This window comes from Sarcophilus harrisii, chromosome 2, assembly GCF_902635505.1.
Source record: "Sarcophilus harrisii chromosome 2, mSarHar1.11, whole genome shotgun sequence".
In the NCBI taxonomy this organism is placed as follows: Eukaryota; Metazoa; Chordata; class Mammalia; order Dasyuromorphia; family Dasyuridae; genus Sarcophilus; species Sarcophilus harrisii.
This window is the reverse complement of record NC_045427.1, coordinates 128,314,981-128,335,380: the sequence shown is the minus strand read 5'-3', so window position 1 is coordinate 128,335,380 and position 20,400 is coordinate 128,314,981. Positions and strand designations below refer to the sequence as shown.

The 20,400-nt window shown below is 37.3% G+C and overlaps 1 protein-coding gene across 2 annotated transcripts; it reads right to left on the bottom strand.

Moving 5' to 3' along the window:
• Positions 1-1,587: 1,587 nt before the first annotated feature.
• GINS4 (GINS complex subunit 4) lies at positions 1,588-13,069 on the bottom strand. Of its 2 annotated transcripts, none has more exons than XM_012539990.2 (8): positions 12,839-13,069; positions 11,260-11,365; positions 9,167-9,253; positions 8,515-8,628; positions 7,783-7,880; positions 6,852-6,940; positions 2,274-2,364; positions 1,588-2,171 (listed from the first exon to the last, which is right to left on the bottom strand). In XM_012539990.2, the coding sequence occupies exons 2-8, from the start codon at positions 11,353-11,355 to the stop codon at positions 2,075-2,077; spliced, it is 672 nt and encodes a 223-aa protein (XP_012395444.1). In that variant the 5' UTR covers positions 11,356-11,365; positions 12,839-13,069; the 3' UTR covers positions 1,588-2,074. The 2 variants fall into 2 exon arrangements, with proteins under 2 accessions (XP_012395444.1, XP_012395445.1); XM_012539991.3 differs by lacking the exon at positions 12,839-13,069 and adding an exon at positions 12,421-12,757.
• Positions 13,070-20,400: the final 7,331 nt, after the last annotated feature.

Genomic DNA, 20,400 nt, shown 5'->3' with positions numbered 1-20,400 from the left:
TCAAAGATTCTATCTCTAAAGTTTATAAGAAATTGCTATAAATGGGATCCTTAAATGCAGTTTATAAACTGTCAATGAAGACAATTCCAAAAATATTTTGTCCAATGATAGTAACATTAAGGGGGCAGTTAGGAACACTGAATCAGGAAAACTCTTGTGTTTAAATATGGTTTCAACCACTTACCACCTGTATAATTTTAGGCAAGTTAATTGCCCCAGTTTGCCTCAGTTTCCTCCTCTATAAAATGAGTTGGAGGAAATGGCAAACCACTTCAGTGTCTTTTCCAAAAAAACTCCATATGGGGTCACAAAAAGTTGTTGTACATGACTGAAAAGATAACATCATTATTCATAGCGACTACTTAGAAGGAGAACATTTATGTAGATGTGTAAGAATTGATACATTTCTTTAAAAATCACTCATTACTTTCTACTTCATCATTACAGAATTGTATAAAGATTCAACATTAAATCATTGCTGGCAGCCAAGACAGTGGCAGGTAAAAAGCAGACTGAGTTTCATTATAAGATTATGCCCAGTACATAGGAAATGCCATGTGGTTCTGAATATCAAAAGCTCTTTTTCCAGAAAGAAATTTGTGGTCAATAACTGTTGAGAATATGATGCATTATTGTATGTCCACTGATTATAACACACTGACTGAAAAATCTACGCCAACTCTTCTTCCCTTCCATGCTATTTCAGAAGCACCAACTCAGCTATGATAACATCATTTCCTACCAACTTCCTTTTGAAATGCAGTTTCCTTTTTAAATTTGTGTTTCTACATCATCAACTTCAAAATTACCTCAGGAAATGTGGTAACCAGCTTTAGTGGAAATCACAGCTGCATGCAGTCTGTCATGAACATGACAGACTGATAACATTAGAGCTAAGAGAAAAATGCTTGCTTGATTAAGAGTCTATAACTAGTAAAAGTTGAGACACAGTGGAGACAAGTCTATTACTAACTTGCTATAAGTTTGTCAACTTCTCTGTTTTGTTAACTCATCTCTAATATGGGGTGCCTATCCTGGTTACCTCAGAAGGTGATTGTAAAGGCCAAATTAAATAATGAAGCACTTTGGAAAATAATATACTTCTCTAAGAATTTTAATTGTTAATAAATTTCCTTTAAAAAATGCTGTATATTTATATGAAGTTGGTAATGAGGCACTCTCAAATTTCTTCCCATCCAACATTAGGTTCATATTGAGTTATTTCCCATGAGAATAAAAGTAAGAGCAGAACTGACTTAGAAAGCTGCTACATGATACTGGTAAACGGATATTACCATTACAGTGAAGCATTAATAAAAGGCAGCCAGATTTTTTAAAAATTGGAGCATACACAGAGTTGCTCAAGACTGAAAGTGTTAGTCTTCACAATAAAATAAGACTCCATTTAAGACTCCAAGCTCTGAATTTTCCAGGGGCTTCTTTAACAGAAATGTAACAAATAACATTCTATTAGTTTTGCTAAGGTTCTTATTTGAACATGTTAAAAATATTTTTGATTAGGGATACATTATTGTAGGTAATAAAAAAATAGCTTCACAAAATAATGGGCTTCTTTCCTTTCCATAATGGTGCTATGTTTTTTGGGGGTTTTTTTGGTGCTATGTTCTAAAATAAGCACATCAATGTCTACATACATCTAGTTAATATTGTACTATTCCAGGAAGTAAAATGAAACAAAACAATACTACCAGTCTCACAATATACTCATTCTCCCATTCATATATTACAAGTAATAGTTGCTCTATACAGGTATAAACCCTTCTATTTTAACATATATTTGGTAAACAGTTTTTTGATAGTCCACCTGAAAGAACTATTGTCTTACATTCAAAATAAAGAGAACAATGGCCCCACCTGCTGACAAAGGGATAAAATAGCAGAAGAGTAGAGTTACAATATTAGAATGTCTGCCTTCCTTTTTAGTCAATAGTCCATTCAGTCCTACTGAAAAAGTTTTGAGATCTCTGCAAAATGTCCTAATTTTTAGCAAAAACATCAGAATTCTCCAAGATATTCCAGTAATTTCTTCAATGACCTTATAAGCTTTTAAGTTTTAAATCAATTGTACAGCTCCAGAAGCCACTAGAGGTGCAATGGTTTTGTATCTGATCAAATGTTGAGAACCTTCCTCCAAGTCAATCACATATTCTCTGAAAGAAAAAAAACAATACAGATTTGTAGGAAGAAAAGAATGTGGCAATTTTTCTTAAGGACATGGCTTTTTGCTACTGTGATAACTAAGTCACACCTACCTTTGTTCATCCGTCTCTGGCTCTACCAAAATGTTTTCTTGTCTTTCCTTCACTCTCAGAAATACATATGAATCTAAGTCAGGTTTGGGAACTGCCAGAAAAACAATAATGATTAATGGCATGAAAAGAGACAAAGTCTAATGAAGACAATATGAAAAAATTACTTTATCGAATTCCATGTACAACTCACACACTCATTTGACAAATATTTACTGAGGTAAATGATCATAATAACCAAAAATCTCACTTTCTAGGATAAGAACTTATTATTTGACAAAAACTGGGAAAGCTAGATAATAAAATACAAAGATCAAAATGGGTATATAATTTAAAATATAAAGGGTAACATAAGCAAATTAGAAAGGGAAGGAATAGACTACCTGTCAGATCTATAGAGAAGGGAAGAATTTGTGACAAAACAAGCGAGCATTACAAAATGTAAGAAATAATTTTGATTAAATTAAAAAGGTTCTGAACAAAACCCATGCCACCAAGATTAGAAGGAAAGCAGAAAGCTGGGAAAATCATCTTTACAGCAAGTGTCTCTGATAGAGGTCTCATTTCTCAAATATATAGAGAACTGAGTCAAAGTTATAAGAATACAAATCATTCCCCAACTGACAAATGATTAAAAGATGAAAACAGATCAAAACTGTGGTCATATGAAGAAGTGCTCTAAATCACTGATGATTAGAGAAAATTAAAACAACTAAGAGGTACCACCTCACACCTATCAAATTGGCTAACACCATAAAAAAGAAAAATGATAAATGTTGGAGATGATGTGGGATTAACACTGTTGCAGTTGTGGCTCTCCCCATTTCCGAAGAGTAATTTGGAATTAAGCCAACCATAATTGGCATATCAATGATGTATATATAATTGAGCAACCAAACTGTATATCTGTTGTCACAGCAATACCACTACTAGGTCTATATCCCAAAAAGATCATAATAACGAGAAAAGGACCTATGTATGCAAACATATTCATAGCAGCTCTTTTTGTGGTTACAAAATTTTGGAAATCGAGAGGATGTTCGTTCACCAGTTGGGGAATGACTGACCAGGTTGTGGCATATGAATGTAATGGAATACTATCTGCAATAATAAATGAGTGGGCAGATTTCATGAAAACTTGGAATGACTTGTACAAAATTCATATAAAGTGAAATGAGAACCAGGAAAACGCTGTACACAGTATCAGCAACATTGTGTGATGATCAACTATGAATGACTTAACTCTTAACAATATAATTTAAGGCAAGTACAAAAGAATCACGATGGAAAATGCTGTCCACAACCATATAAAGAAGTGATGGACTCTGAATACAGATTGAAACATTATTTTCACTCCCTCCACTCTCCCCTTTTCATCTGTTTCTTCTTTTACAACTGTGACTATTATGGAAATGTGTTTTATACAATCACGAAGAGGAGAGGGAAGGAGAAAAATCAGGAACTCAAAATCTTGTAAAAATGAATGCAAAAAATTGCCACCATTTAAGAGAACAAATATTATTAAAAAAAAAAACAAACAAAAAAAATTTACTGAGCATTGATGATGTACTAGTTACTATAAAGATATGAACAAATAAAAAAAAAAAAAAATAGAGCAAATCACTGTCCAGTCTCTTTGTACTATCTTTAAAACAATATGAAATAAAAAATGAGAAGGGAAAAGAAATCCTCTCACAATAAGAGAAAAAAATTCCAAGTAATGAATTAGCAAAAGTGTCTTAAATATAAGACAATGGGATAGAATAAGAGCAGGAGAAATATTCAGAAGGAAATAAGACAACTACATCTCTAAAATAGAGAAGGGACATTCCCAAAGAACCTTCAGAAATGGTATGGGATGACTAAAGGAAGATTTGCCATGCAAAAGATGGCTGAGTAAAGAATTCAACTTTGTAGAAATTTGATGATGAAAATGTCCACGAAATAGTGGAGCACCCAGAGCCCTACCCTTAGTGGGAGGGACCTTTAGTGTGGGTAAATTTCAGAACTTACATCCTATAACTACACAGTGAACTATAACCCTGATAATGAGGGGTAACAGCAACAATGTTAAGAGCAGAACAAGCTAAACACACATATCTATATATCTCTATTTTAAATATCATTAAAGAGCCTGAGCCAAGTCGTCTAGCCCAAAATTATGCTCAAAAACACTATGAAATAGCACTTTATATTTAAATTGGCAATAATGGTAAAATATGAAAAAACTCAACTTTTGCTAGATTTGGGAGAGCAGCTGGTACAAATGAGGACAGTCCAATGACTGAAAAAATGTAGAATTATGCATAAATGTATAAAATTGTTCATACTTTATAAAGATATAAATAGGCAGATATAGGTGAGCATTAACTTGTCTCATAATCAACCATGAGAATTACCATCTAATCCTAATGATAGAGGAATAATGCAAATGGAGTCTAGAAAAAGCCAGTCAAAGTGCCATGTGCCTTTCCTTTGGCTAGATAGTCCACTCTGGCCTATTCAAATCTTTTTTTTTTTTTTTTAAAGTGTATTTTAAATGATTCTTGTCCCCTTTCCCTCTCCCCCAACCCCCTCAGCAATTGAGTTTAAGTGACTTACCCAGGGTCACATAGCTAAGAAGTATTAAGTGTCTGAGGCCAGATTTGAATTTAGGTCCTCCTGACTTCAGGGCTGGTGTTCTAACCAATGTACCAAATAGCTGTCCCTGCCTATTCAAATCTTGATGACAATGTCAAGGCATTAAGAGACGCCCAGTTTTCCAGAAATGAAGTCCAGCAAGCATGCTACATCCCAGCTTTGGTACAAGGATCCCTTGCTTCACCCTCTGGATGATCTCAGCCACAGCACAACCCCAAAGCCCACTTCTACTGTCGCCTTGTTGCCGTTACCCATGGCTGTCAGGGTTCTGCTCGCTGGGTGTCCTGAGTAGGAGCACTGAACTTCACCACACTAGGACGGCCCCTGCCCCTGGGGTGGGCTTACATGTAACCAAGGTGCTTGCCAGCAGTTTGCTTCACTTTGAAATGAGACTTCGGTTTTATTCCTGACTCTCCCGTCTCTAGTCTGCTTTGTTCAGCCCTGGCCATCCACAGATTAGGGGCCAGTTCCATTGGTCTGACAATAAGCTATTTTGAAAAGATGAGAAAATTAGGATTACTAGTTTTTTTGAGGGAAGACAGTATCTGGGCTGGGTTTAGAGTTCTTACACTAACAGTGGGGTAGGATCACGGGCTCAGCCCATAGACTTTGGTTGACTGCCCTGATTTATTAGCTGTATATGCCAAAGACACGTCTACAATGCCTTCTGAGCCAGCAGAACCTTCCAGCTGTGGGGTGGGACAGCAGCAAAGCAGGGTGAGGTCTAGAATTAGGAAGATCAGAGATCAAATCCAGCTTCAGATATTTACTAGCTGTGTGACACTGGACAAGCTGCTTAATCTGCCTGCTTTAGTTTTCTTAGCTGTGAGCACCTACCTCCAAGGGTTGCTGTATCAATTAAGATATTTATGAAATGCTTAGCACACAATTAGTGCTTAACAAACGCCTGTGGTCTTTCCCTTCCCCTTCCCTGTCTACTAAACAACCTGGAAAATTGGCCAAGGGACATGCACAACGACATACTCATTTTCACAAGAAAAAAAGAATATGGATACTATATTTCAAGAAATCACTGAATAGATCTATTAGAACCAGAGAGCTAAATTAAAATAAAAAGAATCCATTGGTCACCACCTGAAAGGAACTCCAAAAAGAAACTCCCCAAAATATCAATTAAATTACAATTAAGACACCCAGCGAGCAGAACCCTGACAGCCATGGGTAATGGCAACAAGGCGACAGTAGAAGTGGGCTTTGGGGTTGTGCTGTGGCTGAGATCATCCGGAGGGTGAAGCAAGGGATCCTTGTACCAAAGCTGGGATGTAGCATTTGATTAATTTGATTAAAGAAAAACAAAACAAAACACTACAAAAAAAACAAGAGTTCAAATAAAATACCATAGTCGGGATCACATAAAATCTGGCAGTTATCACTATAGAGAAGTCAAATTAGAATACAACATTATAAAAGGCAAAAGAGAAGGACTTTAACCAAGAATATGCCTAGGGAAAAGTGGGAGAAGAAGGATCTCTAATGAAGAGTAGGGGAAGTGGCATCACTTGAACCTCACTCACATCTGAACTGGTCAAAGGAGAGTAGAACACACAGAATATGGTATATAAATAAATCAAACTGAATAGGGAAATAGAGAATGGGGAGAGGATTTTTTTTTTTTTTAATTTGGAAGTTCATTTGTGACATTTAGTTTTTACAATTAAGTTATTTAAATTTTTAAATTCTCTACTTATTCTATTCTGGACATTATATATATATATATATATATTTCTAACTGCATCTATTTAAATTTACAGTTTGAGTGATTATAGTTAGAAAAAAAGTTTCTCATAATTTTTCTGATTTTTTTTTGCTTAAAAAAGAAAAAAGACAAAAAAAAAAAAAAAGAAAAAGAAAAAAAAGATTGCAAGACAGTGAGAAGCAAGTATTTTACTGTTTATTCTTGGGAAGGGAGATTTCACTTACCTAACCTTAGGAGATCCACCTTTTGCAAGTTAGGAGGCATGTGCCTTAAGGCCACAGCTTTCAGATAGGTTTCCATGTTGGCCATGTACCTGAAATATGCAAATTATGACTTTTGGAGGCAATAAGAAAGAACTGCTGTTTACCAAATGCATAAGCAAAGATAGTCCAGGGAACTTAATAGGGCTACAGAGTTCCAGAAAACCTGTGTTTGATTAGGTAAGTTATCTTTTGACCCATCTAGTATTAGAGTTGGAAGATCAGGTAACTGAAGAATAATATAATAAAGTGACATTCTAAAATGACAGTTTTAGGGAGAAAGAAAAAAGGGGAGGTGGCTTTATATAGAAAACAAAAGGGTAAAGGGAAATGGACTACATCATAGGGTTGATAAGATGATGATTGGGAATGGAGATAAGGTACAACTAAACACTTACTGTGTTTATTTTTAGTAATGAAAATTATTTTTAGAACAATTAAATTGACAGACAGAATTAAAAAGTTAATGAGAAAATGAATCAACCATAAGACTGAGGAAGGTAAAAATTCCTACCTTTAGTAAGTTACAGCCATTTGGCCAAAATAAACTGTAATATATCTCAGAATATGAAAAAAGACTTGTAGATATAATTGCTAAATTCTTATAAATGACTTCAAAGAAAATGTTGCAAAAGATGAAAAAAGACTACTTCAGACTACAGAACTGTGGGCCACAATTCATATTTGATAAAATTCCAGCACTAGTGATTACTACTGATCAGTATGCCCCTACTATGTATTTTCTAATCAGTGAAAGTGTTTCTTCAAGTGGATTCTGGAAGACCATCTATCTGTCCATAATGTTTTAGTCAGGACTCATATTGGGTAAAAGTTGGACTAGGGACCTCCAAAATTCCTTCCCCCTCTGAGATTATATGACTTACTGGTCACTCACTCTTTGGCAAAGGCAAACTCTTCTGGGGAAAGAATAGAAAGTTCTCCTTTAGACCGTGTCTTTTCCTTTTCAAGAACATGAGGGAAAAACTTCTCTATCTGTCATAGAGAAGAAGAGTTATTATTCACCAAGCTTTAGTTATAACTTCTTTTCAAAGCCAGACATCTCAATTTATCATGTTTATCAACAACAAAAAAAAATGCCCAACATTAATCTTCACTAAACTATACACATGCTATAATAAACCTTTTTTGATCACTGAGAGGAAAACACTAATATCAGAATCTTAAAATATTTTATTTCTTTTTATTGGCACCAATATAATTTTAATGACCACAGGGCTCCCAGAAGATTAATCATGCTATTAGACATATCTTATTCTATCTGAAATGTCTAATTCTCTAATCAAAAGAAATACTGTTGTCTTATGGTCTATTTGATCTCTAATATATAATAAATCCCAATTAATTTTTCAAACCTGCTTTTCCTTTACTCAAATAAGTCAAATCTTTTCCCCTTTCTTTTAGTACAAATAACTGTAACATTCTATTCCACGTTCTTCATAAAAATCTTCACCTAGGATTCTTTTTTTCCTAGAAAACCTGTGGTTTTTTTGTCTGTCTCCCCCCCTTCCCCCAACAGTACTTTCTACTCCTGAGGACTTATATAGACTAGAAGGCACTTCTTAGGGACCTTTACTATACACAAAATGAAGATATTTTATTATCTAACCTTCATCAGTCGACACCTCAAGTAGCTGCTCAGGACGTAGCGGATTCTTTCTACTTCCATATGGTGGATGTTAACCTTCAAATCACCTTTCTTTGCTCGTCTGAGATTCTTTTCCTATTGAAGAATAAATTTTAATTAAAACATCCTGACTATTAAGTGTAAAGATATCATGACTATTAAACTCTATGAAGAGAAACAGTATTGAATGTGAAACACGTCAGCATTCTAGAATACAGGAAGTTGTTTTTAGGAAGAGAATTAGAAAACTGCAAATGTTGCCAAGTTTGCCTTTGCTTTGGGATTGAATTTATTTGTACAAATTATGAAATTATGTACAAAATATACAAATTATACCCAAGCAACATCAGAAAGAAACTGAAATCATACTTCTAATAATTAACACTTACTAGCCAGAGATACCAAATAAATAATCTTAAAGATGATGATATAGGAACATTGGGACAACACTGGAAGGATATAAACATTAGTTTAGAAATAGCTAATAGATCTTTGCTGTTATTCTGCTCTTTAGCTAATGATATTCTGAAAGCAATCCCAGTCCAGATTACCTGATCTACACTATATTAGATCACCTACACTAACCAAACCCATTTTGCTTTCTCTTCTGCATTATGAAACTGGAAGCTCTTACCATATGATCCAACTGTTCTATGACACATTCTACAATTTCGGATTTGTTCTCCAGTAGCTCAGGGGAAAATTTTTCATTTAGCCAAGCCTATGGAAGAAAGCACAATAGCTTGAGTATTCATAAGAGAAAGTCATTGTGACAGTCACAGAGATCCCTAGAAGGAACTCTGAAATTGTGTCAGCCCCCACACCATGAAAACCATAGAATCCTTACATAAGAAAATTATCATTTCCCTGGCAGTTAAAACATATTGGATATACTATGAAGACAAAATTTTTTTAAAGATGGATTTTCCTTTTTCTCCTGGTTTTGGCTCGACAACTGTGTTCACAGATCTCATATTTGGCATACACAAAAATGACAACTTCAAAAAATACATCAGGGTGAAACTTTTACTCTGTAGTAATACTACCTGATTTTCAAATGGTACCTCTCACCAAGTAATAGCAACAAAACTTTTATCTCTAGATATTTATGCATCGGTGACATTTCCCCATATGCCAGCATTTCCTATCACAAAAAAGTGGCACTACTTTTGTTATCATAGTTGAAATAATAGTTGATATATCTTTTCATCCATAAAGCTTAAAGAATTTTAGAAACACCTTTTCAATCATCTTCCTAAATATACTTATGATGTGAATAGGAAATGACTATTATTAGCATGTTTTACTGTTAAGAAAACAGAATGAAAGGTAAATTAATTTTTTAAAAGTCTAAGAATGTTACAGGGACCACATTGGAAACTGGTCTTTTCCTTCACTGATTAAGATAGACGTCTTAATTCTGTCCTAACATTTAGCTTTGGTTGATCTACATTTATATATCTGACCATCCATAGTTGACTATGAATATCTACATAGATTTTTCTATTATAAGAAATGATTAAAATTTTATTTTAGCTTGCAGACTTCATGAAGAATAGACCCAATTTCTTTCCTTTTTTTCTTGACCGAATTCCTAATCTTCCAATAAATACCATTAACAAACATTAACTATATAAATGTGAAGCATTTATTTCCCAAGAATTTATTATTTGTGGTAGTCTTTAATAATATTACAAATTTATCAAATTAAGCAAAAAGATGAAATTTATCCACAAATAGCTTATAATCTAGGAAGATAAACTTAAAGATAGAATAGAAAATTTTTATCAAATGTTAAAAACTGTTCCTCTCCTCCCCAAATTTAAATTCAATTGAACATTTACTGAAGGTTCTACTATATGCAACCTCAGCTAAAGTCCCACTTCTCTGCTTCATTATGGCTAGAAATGACCTTGAATTCTTAAAAACTATGCCACTAAGCATTAAAATCTGGAAGGCTTTAGATCAAGCTTCATAGATTTTAATGACAGGGCTAATAATGTGTGGATGACTGAGACTCATTACCAGAAAACAGGCAATGATGAATCAGTATTTGGGCTACTATACTTTGTAAGAGGTAAAAGTTAGAATCTGGTTTAGCAGAGGTAGAACTCACATTAATAAAAATCAGAGATCTGAAAATCAAGGCAGTATCCTAGATCCAGAGGGAGAAATAAAGTCAAGTAAGATTTGTGTCTCTGCCAATGGCATGTGTATAGATTGCATAAGTTCTTTACAATTACTAATCAATACAAGCCTGGTAATTTGATGCTTGATAGCAAATAGTAACAGATTGGTTAGACCCTATTGGCCTATTAGTTTATGTATACCAATTAATCTGGTAAAAGTTTTACTAAAAAATTCAGGTGAGCTGAATAAATTTAGTACATAGATTGGCAAAATGGATGGCTAAAGGTTCTATATTGGAGCTCTTAAAGTCTCTACAATTCTGTCTCTGCACCAGATAAAACTCACTTTGCTTCTATTTAACTGTTTTTATCAAATATATCCAAAGGTATTCTTCATTATCAGTAAGAAGTAAGACTTCCTTAGTGGAACAATAGGGAGGTGAGAGATTTTGTTAGATATCATAGAACTCCCTGGGTTAGATTGCTCTTTGTGATTTTATGATTAGCCTTGATTATGTTCTTATTATCTCTAGGTATTACAAATAGAAGAATTTGTAATGAAATGATGGTTTAGCAGAGTTATCTTTGGGATGCTTACCTGCTCCAGTCTTCCAATAAGTTCTGCAGGAGTTAGTACCACCTCCTCACTACCTCCATCAGAGTCTTGTTCAGTGAAATCTGTCTCTTCTGTCATTTTCTGAAATCTGAATCCCATTAACAGATAAAGTATGCCTTCCAATATGGAATAAGAATGATGGCTCATATTTATGTAGCACTCTCCTCACAACTCCCTGAGATATAACCCCAGATAAGAAAAATGAGTATCTGGGAGATAAAATGACTTAGCAAGATTGGGTCTGGAGATAAAAAAAGACTACAGAGATAATTTCAACCAAGTCCTTTATTTTAAGATAAGCAAGCTGAGGTTCATTGGTAAAACTTTTAAGGTGATACAGGCATTAAATAATAATTATTCAACAAAACTTTCTGATCCCAAATCCTATGCTTCCCCCCAATTATTTTTAAAAATCCCTGTAAGTCTAATGGATGTGATGTGTAGTCTCAAGAGTTCCTTTAGTTTGCATTTTTCTAGAAGTAGCCAGTACTTTGACCTGTATATCATGCAGTTAATATTTTGATAGCTTGCATTTATGTAATTCTTTACATAAACAATTTAATTTGATCTTCGCAATAAATATGAAGTAAATTGTTCCAATGTTATTAAACCCCGTACAAACGAGGAAACTCAGGCCCAGAGAAATTAATCTACTTCCTTAAGAAAACTGAGCTGAGAATTAGAATTAGGTCGGGGTGGGCAGGACATTGTTGTCCTTCCCACCAGAACAGGCACAGCTGCCCTATGACAGAGTCAGTACCTTAAACCACATTCAGGATATTCAATGAGTTCCTATTCTTTCCTCTAAACCAAAAGGACGTTCTTTTTGGTTTTTTTTGTGAACTTTTGGCAGTCTGGTGGACTTATTTCAGAATAAGGTTTTAAATGCATAAAATAAAATGCATATGGTTACAATGAAAAGCAATCATTTTAAATCAGGTAATTCTCCCCCTCCAATCTATCTTCAAGGCGTCACACGTTTCAGACCCTGAAATCTATCCACAGAGCCCAGCTTAAGCACCCTAGCTCAGAAGGTCACATTTGTGGGGAGAGGTCACCGGCTCGGAGACCTCACAAACCCTAAGTTTAGCTCGGACCCTCGCTAGGGTCATTTTCAACCCATCCGAGGTATACGCCGCCTACCTCCTGGGGTCGCGGGAAAGCTCCAAGGAGATCCTAAGGCTAAAGCACTTGGCCAGTCTGAAAGCGCCAGGAAGCCTACAACTGCTCTTATTTTCCAGCGAGAGGCCCGGCGGAGGAGCAATAGGATCAGGGGTACCAGTCAAGGGCTGGGCCCCCACAGCTCAGCCTAGGGGCGAAGCAAATCTCGGGGAAGTAGGGTGGGGGTGGGGAAACCCTAGTTGCTCCTCCCTCGGCCTGCAGGGCCCCGCCCCTGCCCCGTCCGACCCCGACCGTGGGCTTCACTAAGGGCCTAGTTCCCGATTCTTAGACCTGGGTAGAAGACAAAGAAGCGGCGGGGAGGTCGAAAGTGGGGGTTGGGGGAAGCAGGGAGGTAGTGGGAAGGTAGGAAGAAAGGGCGGCGCAGCAGCTCCTACATTACCTGCTTTTCTCCCAACGCTCCGTTTCCCGCCTTTTCCTCCAAAACGTCCCAATTAGGAGCTGACGTCACCACGCCAACGTGACGGCGGGGCTCGAGCCAATCACAGCTCGAACACAGACTTCACTGGGGCCGCTCCCCTTGGCGTTCTTTGGCTCGCGAAGGAAGGGAGCCGCTACGAGCGCTCCGCTGCGCGTACGGTACAGTAAACTGGCGCTAGCCCCGCCCTCTCCGCGTCCCACTTTCACCTCCCCCTCTCCTCGGCCAATGAGCAGTCCGCCGCGGAGGCGGGCCCTGGGCCCGCAGTCTTTCGGCCGACCTGGAGGGGGTGCCACGGCACCGCGTCTGGGAAGGGCAGCGCCCGGGCTTTGTCTGCGGTGCCGTGCGTCCCGTTAGGGCAGGCACCCTTCGGAATCTTTTGTAGCACGTAATTTCCCCTCGGGAGAAGGGCTTCTTGTCATGTCTGTCGCATTTTGATTAGGGTTTACAAAACGCCTCCCATTCCCGTTCTTATTCCGCGCATTTAGCAATTGGCGAGCTCCCGCCGTGGGCTGGACAGCGTGTAAGTTACCAGGTGGGAAGGCATCTTCCTCAGTTCAAATGTAACCTCAGACGCTGGCCTCGGACCAGCCGCTTCACGGCTGGCCTCAGCTTTCTGGAGAAGGAAATGGCCAATCACGCCCGTACCTCTGCCAAAAGAAACCCCTCCCCCCAAGCCGCTTAGGGTTCCTGTTCTCAAGGAGTGTAGACGGAGGAAAGGGCCTCCATCCAAGATGACAGCTCAGGGCTTGTGCACAAAATTAATAGAGTAGCCAACGAGCCATCTCTACGGCAAACCCTAGCAAGGCAGTGTGAACACTGAGTCCTACTAAGTGCCAAGCAAGCTGTGGATTCCAAAACAGAGGGAGCAATTATTCTCTCCAAGGAGCGTAAGTGAAGGGGGGAGGGGGAATTTGTTTTTGTTAATTTATTATCGTTAACTTTTATCACAATTAGAGGGGAAATCAATATGTCATAAAGATCAAGACATATTACAAATACATAGTAATATAATTTTGCATCAGGATATTTTGGAGTCAGTGGCCAACCCATTGCACCAGAGCCTTTCTCAATAAAGATGCACAAAGATTGAATTTTTTGGTAGAAAATTTCTAAAAGAAACCAAGACGACTACTCTAGCAATTCATCATGGCTGCCATGATGTCATTTCACAAATATGGTTAAAAAGTTATACACACACATAGCATGTATACACACATACATATTTGAAAAGGTACTGTGCAGGTCTAATAGGAAGGACTTTTTGTTACTAATAGAACAAGACTTATAGAATGGAAGGGTGAGAAAAAGTAGGGTAAGGACACTGGAGAAATGATCCTGAAGAATGGGCATATAGGGAGTCTGTACAGAGGAGTAGTCAGGAGGGAGCATTTGCCTAGACAAATATGAGACAGTCTATAGTTCACAATCAAAGGGATTTTTGTAGTCACAGGATAGAAGATTGTCCCTGTTTCTGTTTCTGTAGTCCTTTAAGGTTTTCCAGGACGTCTTCTCAGAAAAATATTGTGAAGTGGTCATGCAAGTATCATTATTGTTCTCATTTCACTGATGAAACAACTGAGATCTTAGAGGTAAAGCAACTTGTTCTTCCTGAGGTAAATAAGCATCTGAGGTGGGCTTCTGACTTTTCCCCATATGCCGTCCATGTCATCCATATGACCGACCAAGGTTGACCTTTTCTCTTGTGTTGCCATGAATGGGAATGGAATCCCTCTTCAGAGTAAGAGTGACCACACGTTTCCATCACAGAGGGGAGTTCAGCATGGCATTACTTTGCTTTTATTTTTCATCTTGTTACTCAGGACACTCTGATTCACTACAATCTTCCTACATTTTCAGTCTTACTCTATTGACACTTTCCCTCTCTGCTCACAAACACATGATATAATGGAAAGAGTGCTGGATCTGGGCTCTGAGAGCATGGGTTCCAATTCTATCTCTAATGCTACCTGCCTCTGTGATGCTGGATAAGCCATATAATCTTTCTAGGTCTCTATTTCTTTATATATTTATATAGCATTTTAAGATTTGAAAAGTGCTTTACAAGTGCTATTTCATTTAGGATATCTCACCTGAGAGGTATATGCTATTATTCTCATTATATGGATGGAGAAATTGAGGCTGAGAGAAGTGACTTGTTCCAAGTCATACAGCAAGTATCTAAGACAGTATTTGAATTCAGATCTTCCTGACTGTGTCTAGTTCTCTATTCACTGTACCATTTAGCTACCTATAGCCATAATCCTATATTTAGGTCTCCTCAAACCTAAATAACCTTTCCTTCCACCTGCACATTCTTCAAGTTACAATTCTATCTCTTCCTTTCGATACCAAATTCCTAGTAAAAGGAATTTATATTTCTTTAATGGAAGTCTGAGTCATGGACCTTTCCCCTCTGAGGCCATCTCCATGGAGAGGTCACAACAGCTGAGGAAACTGATGGGGTCTGCACTTGCGCCAGAGTCTCATTATAATCCACTTCCTCAACAATCATTTTTATATAGGACTTTAAGGTTTATGAATTGCTTTAGTTATAACAATCCATTTTATAAATGAGGAAACAGGCCCCAAGAAAGTATATGACTGGTAACATGGCTAACAAATGACAAGGCTGGGACTTGAGCCCAAATCCAGTGCCATTTCTACCATACTTCATCTCTCTACTAATTTTTTTAATCCTTCACAATCTGGTTTCTATTCCAACCACTCTATAAAAATTGTTCTTTTAAGTCACTAGTGACTTACTCAACAAATCCAAAGGTTTATTTTCAGTCCTCATCCTCTTTAGTTTACTCTGCAGCATGGAACACTATTGATTAATGAGACCTTCTTCTTCTTCTTTTTTTTTTTTACATTCAAAAGTACAAAAGTTTATTTTATTTTTGATATAAGCATCATAATCTTACCTTAGTAATAATACATGTAATATAGGGGGTAGTTTTATGGTTTAATAAACATCATATATTTCATAACAACACAAACACGTTATGTTTATGTATACTAATCTCAGGTGATTCTCACAAAAACCTTATGAGAGAGGCATTATTTTATATATTTAATGATCACTTCTTCTTGATACTCATATTTTCTTTGGCTCTCATGACAGCACACTATCTTGTTTTTCTTCTTGCTTTGCTGATCAGTTCTTTTCTGTCACTTTCTCTGGCTTTTTTTTTTCTCTCTCTTTATATTCTCTTCTAAGGTAACCTTTCCCACTACCATGACCTCAGTGGCCCCATCTGTGTAGATGATTGATTCTCCATTCCTTACTTCTCTTCCTAGCTCCAGTCTCAAATTTGCAAATGCCTACTTCCCATACGTCAAACAGTATGTTTAAAACATCAACTTTTCACCAAAACTGTTTTTCCTCTTAACTTCATGCTCCCAAATTCTCCCAAAATTGAATGAGATTATGCTTATAAAGTGGTTAACAGTGCCAGGCACACAATGGGCACTAAATATATGTCAGCTGTTAGTATTAGCTATTATTATCAGGCAAAATTAAGGATTAGACTGTGATCCTTGATCTTGTTCACCTCAGCACTCCACACCCCTGTGCATTCACAGCACATCAGAAACCTCTTTCTCAGAGACTGATAATCAAATTAACATTACTCTTTTTGTGAAAGGTCTGGCAATCCACTACCCTTAAAAATCTCTTTGATCTGAGCTGCCTAGGCAAATGCTCCCTTCCCGGACCATCCCTCTTTATAGAATTCTACTTATGCCCATTCCTGTCCCTACTCTAATTTTTCTTATCCTCCCATTGAACTCTTTAAAAGTGATCTTTTTCTTCCTCACTCCTCAACAGATCTAATCACTAAACAAGTCTTCCAAATGCTTTGTTAATAAATTCCTCCTTTTGATTTCTTCTACTAGTACCTTAGCTCAGTCTCTGGTTATACTCTACAAGAACTATTAAAACTGTGCTCCAAGAGTGGTGTCCTTGTATCCATTTATATCTCCTTCCACTCTTGTTAGTTTAATCTTCATGATATATGTCTGATGGCATCAGTCTTGTTCAGAAACCTTCAAAAGTTCCCCATTGTTCCCTATAATAAGCTAAATTTCTTAGTTTTGCATTTAAGGTCCTCTGTAATCAGACTACATTATACATGTTTAGCTTGATCTCACCTTACTCTCTGCCATGTAATCTGCACTCTAGCCAAAACAAATTACTCATTGTTCTCTAAACATCTCTCACATCCCTACATCTATAGGTCTCTTTCATTTCCTATGTTTAAGATGAATAATTTTTCCTTTTTCCTTCATTTTTGCCTTTTTAGATACTATGCATTCTTCAAAGCCATCTCCTTTGTGGTTATGATTTTTATTTGAGTATTTCTCTCCATCATATCTTTTTATACTTTCTCCTCTCTTTGTCTCTTGTCCCCTTTTCCCCAATAAACTTAAAAATATGTACATTTTGGTAACTATTTTAGTGGGCAGCTGGATGGTACAGTGGATAGTGTGCCAGATCTGGAATCAGGAAAACTCATCTTTGTGAACTCAAATCTGGCCTCAGACACTTACTAGTTGTGTGAGCTTGGTAAGTAAGTAAATAAATACACTTAACCCTATTTGCCTCAATTTCCTCATCTGTAAAAAGAAATTGAGAAGGAAATTGTAAACCACTCCAGTATCATGGCCAAAAAAACCCATATGGGCTATGAAGAGTAAGACAACTGAATAACAATTTTTTTTTTCATTTTTGGACTTTGTTTTAATTTTTTTTTTTTTTTTTAGTGGCACCATTGATTCAATTCTAATTTTCAGGGAGTCTTTTACTTAGATAAGGTTTTACACTTCCTTTATTACAATGTTCCTTTCAAATCTTTTCACTAGAAGTCTCATTTCTTTTCCAATTATTTCTTCTAGAACTCTCACTTAGTTTTTAATATAACTTGAAAAACATACATACTTCACTTCTTCTAGCAATTCTAGTTTACTCTGTATCCAAGAATAGTTTTTATTTGATTCTTTGCTTGCATTGCCATAGGGTTGAATTCTTCTCCTAGGTTTGTGTCTTGAGGGTCCCTAGCTCCATATCTTTTGTCATTTTTCTAGCTGTTGGAATCCTTACAAAGTGTTAACTCATTAGAGTTGATAGAGACAATAATTATCTAATTTAGCATGGTTCAGTATGATTGATCTGATCCTACGAGGAGATGTTATGGGCCAGAACTTGAAACAAGGTACTAAGTGCAATTGAGGAGACAATGTTTAAATCTAGTTTAGCATTGATTTAATCATACAACAAATAATGGTTTCCCAGTGATATAATGATTGGTGTGTACTCAGTGAACAGCATATAAGCCAGAAGCTCTCAGGGCCAAAGAGCACTCTGGGAGATACAGAAGCTCACAAACCCACTTTTTGAGGTGAAGTCAGATTCATTCCATCTTCCACCTTTGTGCTGGCTGGAGGCTAAAGAAAGCAGAGGCAGAGGATAAGCTGCAAGAGCTCTTGTAACCAAGCAGAGAGATAGGCCTCTAAGAAAGCTAACCAGGCCCAAGGAAGGAGACTATAAAGGACACAATAAAGAATTTGGATTTTAACTCCTGGCTGCATTTGAGGTGATTATTACTCTGAATTAAAACTAAGGCTACCTCCAGAAGCCTTCCAAGAAACCTGCACCCAGAGAACATTACAATTTAGAGAAGAACATTACAGCTTCAGGCTGACCCAGGCTGAATATAGACAAGTGCTGGTCCTCCTTTCTGTTCTGGGTCCTAATGACACAGTTTCGTGATACCTACAGAATAACTTCTAATCTGTGCTCTCTATTTTGGATACACAAGTGCAGGCCTCAGTCTCAGTCTACAGTGGGAAAGCTTCTTCATGAGCTTTCCTGGCTAGACCCCTTCCTAGGTCCCTCAGGCTTTTGACTATTTCTCTGAGCTGACCCTGGTGGATAAAAAGTTTTGTGCTCTCCCTTGATATTTTCTGGAGTTGTTATGAGAGAGCAGGGTTGTACTAGTTGCTCTGATTTCATCATCTTTGCCAGTTCCAGTCACCTACTTCATGAACCCTTCCTTGATCACTTTGCAAAATTTACTTCCTTGATTCATGGAATGTTAGATCTTAAAGGCACCTCATGATTCTAAAAACAAAGCCTCCTATCAAGCCCTCAGAAGCTAATGCAGTTTTTGTTTCCTAGCTCCACTAAGGGGCCTCTTTGTGCTGGACCTGGGCACATGATCCTGACCAGGTTCAGTCCTGGGGGATCTTGGCCTCTAATGAGAGGGATTAGGCTCCCTTTTCTCACATTCTTGGGCTCATTATGCTTCCACCCCAGTGCCCTGGAGACAATTTACTTAAAAGCTTAGATTTTGTCTCAAGTTTAAAATCTTCCCCCAAAGGGGGAAGTAGAAAGCTACTCAACTTGTATGATATAAATCATATATGGAACATGCACATGGCAACCCCCAATCAGGGGTTTCATCATCCCCCAACTGCTCAAGCTCTGGACTACTGCAGGTAGCCAGCTAGAAGCAGGAAGGGAAACTGCTGGTATTCTCTGTGATGGCTCCGTGCAATATGATAAGAGTGCAGGCTCTTGGAGAAGTAGATTTCTTAGTTTCCTTTTTTTGTCATTAGCTTACTGCTAGTGTTTTAGATAGAGTAGGTGCTGAATAAATATTTGTGGAACTGAATTGAATTATATCCAGTTCATTTTTTTTTTTTTACATGAAATTCAGAAGCTGATAACCAGCAAGGTGATAGCCTCAGGTAAAGCCATAGAGAATAGAATCTAGATCTCTTGGCTCATAGCTCAGGGTTCCTTCTTGTTCACTGTTGCCTTGTTCTCACAGAGTCTCCAGACCCAGGCCCCAAAGCCATCAGCCAGGGCATTAGCCCTTGTGGAGGTGCAACCTGAAAGCTGCATTTATAGGTGGTGTAGATGCCTTCTCAGCAGCCACAGCTAGTAAAGATCTGGAAAAGAAAGCTCCTGCCACTCAAGTCCTTGGTGCTGTCACATGACCATCAATAGAAAAGGATATATTTTTATCAGTGGAAATAACATTGAACGTACATTAAAATCTATTTTGCAGTTGCACCCTAAGGACCATGGGACTTTGCCACCTGACTTACTTGTATTTGTTATTATTAGTTATTCCTTATTTGAAGAATCTAAGAGCAGCAGCAACCAGAAAAGGAGGTGGCATCTGAAAAGCCACTTAAAAGGAAAGCCTCAAAGAAAAACAAGGATACTGAGATAATATTCTGAATTAGGACTAAAAATTGGAGGAGAATAAAAAAGAGAGATAGCACAATAGAGAAGTACATGATGAATAGAAGTTGACTGTAATAATAATTAACATTTATATAATACTTACTATTTGCCAGGCACTGTGCTAAGCACTTTACAGTATTTTATCTCATTTGATCCTCACAACAACTCTGGGGCATAGGTGCTACTGTTATCCCTGTTTTATCCTTGAGGAAACTGAGACAGCCTTGGGTTAAGGAACTTCCCCAGAGTCACAGAGTTACTACATTTC